At 27.6% G+C, this 6,495-nt stretch overlaps 1 protein-coding gene across 1 annotated transcript; it reads right to left on the minus strand.

The window, feature by feature from the left end:
• Positions 1-534: 534 nt before the first annotated feature.
• On the minus strand, positions 535-4,105 carry LOC105362505 (uncharacterized). The gene is made up of 2 exons (XM_011499966.1): positions 3,774-4,105; positions 535-881 (listed from the first exon to the last, which is right to left on the minus strand). Exons 1-2 carry the CDS (start codon positions 4,081-4,083, stop codon positions 538-540), a joined length of 654 nt encoding a protein of 217 aa, XP_011498268.1. The 5' UTR covers positions 4,084-4,105; the 3' UTR covers positions 535-537.
• Positions 4,106-6,495: the final 2,390 nt, after the last annotated feature.

Below are 6,495 nucleotides of genomic sequence, written 5' to 3' on the forward strand. Positions count from 1 at the left end.
ATTTATGAGAATTCATTAGGAATTTTGATCGGCTATATATATTGTTATTTACCATTAACTAATTTCATAATAGGCGATTTATTTAAGAAATAATACAATTGAAATTAATCGTCATAAAATAATTATAAAGCAATCATAAAATACAATATGATGACGTATTATAGGCAGTTGATTGAAATCGAATCGAAAACTTTCGTTAATTGCTAATAACTATTGACGTACACACACACACATACCCGCGTGCGCACACACGCGCATATATATATATATATATATATATATATACGTAAGAGTAAGTATTAATAAATTAGGTATTATTATTATTATTATTATTATTATTATTATTATTATTATTATTATTATTATTATTATTGTTATTATTGTTGTTATTATTATTATTCTTATTATTATAGTTAATTCGTAAAGATCTGTTAAATATGGCAGAGTATCGCGACGATTTGTTGCTGAAATATCGAGTGTCGGCATTATTGAAGTCGGCACCGGCTAAATTCAAAACCTCCGGCTTGAAAATCCCTTTTAATGTAGATGAAAAGCTTGGAAAGACAGGGAGCTTAAGTAATTACTAACCGGGAGTGTAAGTAGCGTAGCTTCGGGGGCAGCCCTTTGGGCGTCTCGTACGACTGCCGTGAGGGCCGTGATGGCAGCCATGTTGGATAGGGCGAGGGCCACGAGGCTAGAAGCGAGGTGGGCCGAGGAGAAGCCGGAGCTTGATCTGCTGCTCGAGGTCGTGGCTAGGGTGGCGACGACACCGAGGGCGCCCGCGACCAGCGCACCTGCGCCTGCCCACAAGCCCGCCCCCGAGTTGCCCAACGACGCTCCATGGACCAACACGAGCACGCCCAGTACCACCAGCACCACGCCTGCGCAATAAACATTAGGGATCATTAATACGTTAGACGGTATGATCTATCATGGCTATTTTATTCAATTGATGCACTGCCTTCGTCTCGTATAACTCTCAAATTATTTTAATTCCTATTATAAGATCGCTCGCCTTTCAATTCCGGAAGTCGGCTCTACGTATGTAAAAGTCATTTTAAATTTACCTACAAATAGTCTTGCGATAAATCTTTTCATTAATGTCATTTCAATCGAAAGGTCTCTCGCAGCGTCTCTTACATAACACGCTGACTTATGAATTTATACAATTCCTTAAATTATCCTCATAATTGATTTTCGTATAATTCTACGTCTTTCGCTTTATTGCATTTTTTCTTTTTTCTTTTTTTTTTTTTTTATTATAATAATTAAATAAAGATATACTTATAATAATAATGGGGGCTGAGGTAAAGGTATTCTATACAGATCTGAGCTGAAAACCATTAGTTGTCCCGCTTATAAAATTATTGCCGTCGTTTATTATTATTAATTTTTAAAATATTACTTCATTTTTGTTCAATTTGCGCGAAAAGCTACAGATTTTCATTGAAATTGACATTTTCTAAAAGCCGGATAGATATTTAACGGTTCAAGAGCATTCGTTATAAATTTCATGCTGTGTACTATTTTATTGGCTGCAAATATAGTTAATCATTGTAATTAAGTTCTTATGCAATATTATTATTTATAAAACTAAGAGATCTGTTATTTTCATTCAATATTACTTCATTTTTATTATACAAAATAATTGATAATGATAGTTGTAGTGTTTTATAAAAAATTTAAAAAAAAAAAAAACAAAACAAAAAAACAAAACAAAAAAACAAAAAAAAAAAAAATAATAAAAAATTATAATAATTTATAATAACAGTATTGTAAGTTTTATGAAAATTAAATCAAATGTTACAGTACGCTTAGATGTATAGTAAATTTATTATCTTCTTCTTAAAGATTAATTGCAAATTTCGTAATGCATATTATCAATAAATAACAAGATTTTATTAGCGGGCAGTTGAATTGGTTTTTTTTTTCTTAGCCGCAGCACAGAATTAATTATTAAAACATTGAAAATTATTCTAATGATTGTAATATAGAATACTTTTTACAATAAATAATGTCAACATTAATTCTATATGAGTTTTCTATATGAGAATTCTATATGAATTCTACATGAGTGCTGATTTATTATTAAAATTTTTTATTTCTTTATGTCTTGTAATTGGTAATTTTGTCTCACTTTATTTTTCTCTACGGTTTCGATCTATTAAAAATATTCTTTATAATGATACCATTAACACAAATAATGAAACCCCAGTTATTAAAATAATTAAATAGTAACTGTCAATAGTTCAATCAATAATAATTTTGTGATTAGGAATGTGAATTAGTTAGATCGATAATACCTAGGATAATTATGGACTTGAAAAATTATTCTTTAATATGATTATTCAATGACATTGGAATTCTTAATATGATTTTTGCATTAATAAAAGTCTATCCTTAATATTTGAATTTTTACCAAACAGCGATAAATTTATTTGATATTATGAATCTTACGCTTAAATAATGAATTAATATTTAAAAAAAACATTTATTTGAAATTATGAATCTTACGCTTAAATAATGAATTAATATTTAAAAAAACATATCTTATATTTTCTTGACATATAATAAATAATTGAAATCATTAAATTGCACGTGCCGTAATATGCTGTTGATGATTGTAAATTAAAGATAATAATAAAAATCAAAATTTGTATAAATTTTAGATAATTGAGAAGCAAGGAGTCGTTAGAAAATATTTGCTATTTATCGATTATTTTTCATATTTCATTAAAGTACTTTAAATATAAAAATTTTTTTTTATTTCATTTGCCATTTTTTAAAAAATCTTCTACATTTTGAAATAGATCAAGAGCTATTGCTATTAAATAGCAAACGAAATTTCTCAAAATAAAACTAAACGCAGATAATAGATACCTTTATTATACATCAATTTCATGAATTTTATTATCAAATTCCATGGCGTAAATAATGCGAATATAAAAATGATAATACGGCAAAAGAACGGAAAAAAAGTTTGAAAAAAAGGGAAGAAAGAGCATAGAGAGCAATTTGAAATAAACAGCTCAAGTAATTGCAACAAAAGCAAATTACACACAGTTTGCCGCAAATGTTGAGTGGATCTTTAGTATCATTTACAAGGTCATTTGCAAGATTTGAAAGTTACCGTGGATACATTATTTATCTGCAATTTATTCAATTCTGGATGTATATTTTATTTTTGACATATCACGATAATTGTGCTATTATGAGCTCTTATTTTTAGTATTAAATAGATATTGTGCTGATATGATGTTGATAAAGAGTAGTAATGGAAGTGTTAATGGAATTCTCCAAACGAAATTATTGAACATTCCTTTTAGTATTTAAAATAGATAGTAAGTTAATGTGTCACGTGAACGTCCAACGAGAGATTAAACAAGAGAATTAATATTATTTGCAACAATTTCAATGAACATGATTTTTTCAATAATTGAAAATATTTTTAAAATCTGTTTGTTTTAACACGTGTTATAAACAATGATAAATAAGTCTTTTTCAACTATAATAGTCTATTTAACGTCATAATAATAAAATCTAAATTAGTTTGTCAAATTGAAAATGCTTGATTATTTGATTGATTACTTACTTAATAAATGAAATTAATAAAGATAAAAATTTTCAAAATTAAAAAATATGTTTGTATATCAATCAGTAGTTGAAATTGAAATTTATAATTGCATATTTTTAATGTAGGGAGCTTGAAATGAAATTATGCCTTATATGGTAAGAGTCACGAGCACATGAATATAATGATAAATGTATATTACCTAATAATAATTGGCAACAGGACGTGAACATAAGAACATTGGAATTGTCTTTAAGTTTCTTTTTAACACTTTGCTGTCGTGGCTGCTGATGGTCCTGGTGATTATGACGACCTTGATGATAAGGTTTTGAATCGATGAGCACCTCCTTCGAGTGCTTCGACTCACGGCAGCTCTCGGATTTTGAATCTTTAGATATTCGCGTGCTCACGGAGATTTTCGACACCTTCGTGTCCTTGGAGTCGTTGCTGTTATTTGAATCCTGACTCCTGACTGTCGAGTCCGCCGCTATTGCCGTCGTCTGATCTTCCATCTTTCACGCGAAACTACTATTCTTCTTTTCTTTCTTTCTTTCTTTCTTTCTTTCTTTCTTTTTTTTCTTTTTCTTTTTTTTCTTTTTTTTCTTTTTTTTTCTTTTTCTTTTTTTTTTAAGCTTCAGCTTTTATCGTACCCAAGTGCAACTATATTGCATCGCCAATTAAAAGGAAAATTCGAATCTATTCCCGCGATTGCTTTCTTTAGCCAATCGACTTAGCACTTTTGGGTCTATATAGCGCTGAAAATATTTGACAAGAATGTTTCACTCCAATGTCAACGACCCTCTCTACGAAGATATTAATTCTGATTAAGTTTTAGTTTCTGTATTCTCCGTGCGTTTCGTGCCTTCTTTTCTTTTATATATTCTTCCTTTTTCTAATTTCACGGCTTTTTGCTTGTGGCGTTACACGAGGCAGATCCAATCATCACTTCCTCAATAATTTTTATCTTTGCCTCTGTCTTCTTCGATCTCTCGACTTCTGATTGCAATTTCGTACGGAGGTGTTAATTAATCGATTACGACAGCCCGGTGAGTAGCCACTATTGCCCAATAAATTCACCAGACTCGATGAACTTGGCGTTCCGTGCGATAATAATAAATATAAGGTTGTCTAGGCGTTGCTTCGGATGGACGATCTGAAGAAAAAAACCGTTAACACAACGATATTCTTTATATAATTTTATTCTTCCCTTATTTGCCTTCGCCTAATTCAATGAAAAACAAATGGTTAAACATGCTTGATTAGCATGTGATAATTATTCCATCAATTTGACCTTTTATATTGCACATGTACGAGTGGATGCACACGCATGTGCACAATCATCCGCCTACAATTATATATTCTGTAAAAGTTTAATTTTACCTTAATATACGAGTTCGTGCGAGGATAATTATAATTTTTAATTTTGAACTCTACGAATATTATAAACGGATGGGCATTAAAATATTTCAATTATTAAATAATACATTATTTAATATATTATTTATTATATTGCGAATTTTTAATATTAAAAATTATATAAAAATTCTATTTACAATTTAAGTAATTAATTTTAAATTTAACATAATATACTAGTTGATGGATTTTCTTTTTTTTTTCTCATAAACTTATCGACAGATATTACAACACTCGAATAGACTAAAAACCAATTTATATACTTTTAAGAAAATTAAATCTGAGCAAATAACTATATAAATAATGATAATATTGTAAGTAAATTATATATAAATTGTAAATACGTTAAGAATCTTGTTCATATAGTAAGTTTCTTTTAAATTTAATTGCTTAACCTAGAACATATAATTAGAGAATTCACTGTCAATGCTTGTTCTCGATAAATACTGGAGGTGTAAGTTTTTCTGTTACAACTCTATAGATTTTTATTTCGTAGCTAAGGCGTTAATAGTCATAAAATTACAATTATTTTCATCAAAATATTTGATAGAAAAATATGATATTAACATTATTAAAAGACATTTTCTTTTTGGTTTACATGAATTTGTTCATTAAATAGATAAGATGATTTTTTTTTTCTCCACTAAAGTAGACTTATATTCTTTTATCTTGTGTTTAATTGAATTAATTTTGGATTACATTCAATATTTTGATACCAATTGCATTAATATTAAATGTCTACTTTTTTTAAAAAATTTTACCGCCCTAATTATGAAATATAGAAAGAAAACTTTGATATTTAAATTCGCTACTAAATTAGTAGATTATAATTTACAAAAAATATATATTCATAAAAGGTTTTTGCAACTTTCAAAAGTATGCATAGTACCATGTTATAAGAATAATTTTTTGTCTAAGAAGAAAGCTTAGATAAAGATGAAAGTCAAAAATCTTCTATTACTTCATAATATTATATTTTAAATGTTCGAATATTCCAAATAGCAAATATCATCCAACTAATATAAATATTTAACACAAATATTTCTTCACTTCGGCAACATAAAAGCTGAATAATTTCAGACTATAACACGTATTTATTCAAAATAATAATACTGTAATAAATTTAATGAAAAAAGAATGTGAAAAAACAATTAAAAATTCAGTAATAATGCATTCAAAGATCATAGTATTGTAACTACATTTAAATTTTTAAATATATATTTATTTTTTATATTTAAAAATTACGGTAATTTAAAATGTAATTTAAATTATTTTAAGGAATAATATTTAGCGGCAGTATTTCAAAGGATAAACTGTGAACATTTTTATACTTTACATTTTTTTACTTAAAATAAGTTGGATAATCATCAAAATATATTTTATAATTATCATAAATTAATGATGCTACAAGAGTTTAATATAAAATTATATGAATAAATTATTAGTGTTTAATTGCAATATAGTAAAATATTGATCCTTAAAATGCGATTTTAATGTATTGATTTGACTAC

Source organism: Ceratosolen solmsi, unplaced genomic scaffold (genome assembly GCF_000503995.2).
Source record: "Ceratosolen solmsi marchali unplaced genomic scaffold, CerSol_1.0 scaffold41, whole genome shotgun sequence".
NCBI lineage: Eukaryota > Metazoa > Arthropoda > Insecta > Hymenoptera > Agaonidae > Ceratosolen > Ceratosolen solmsi.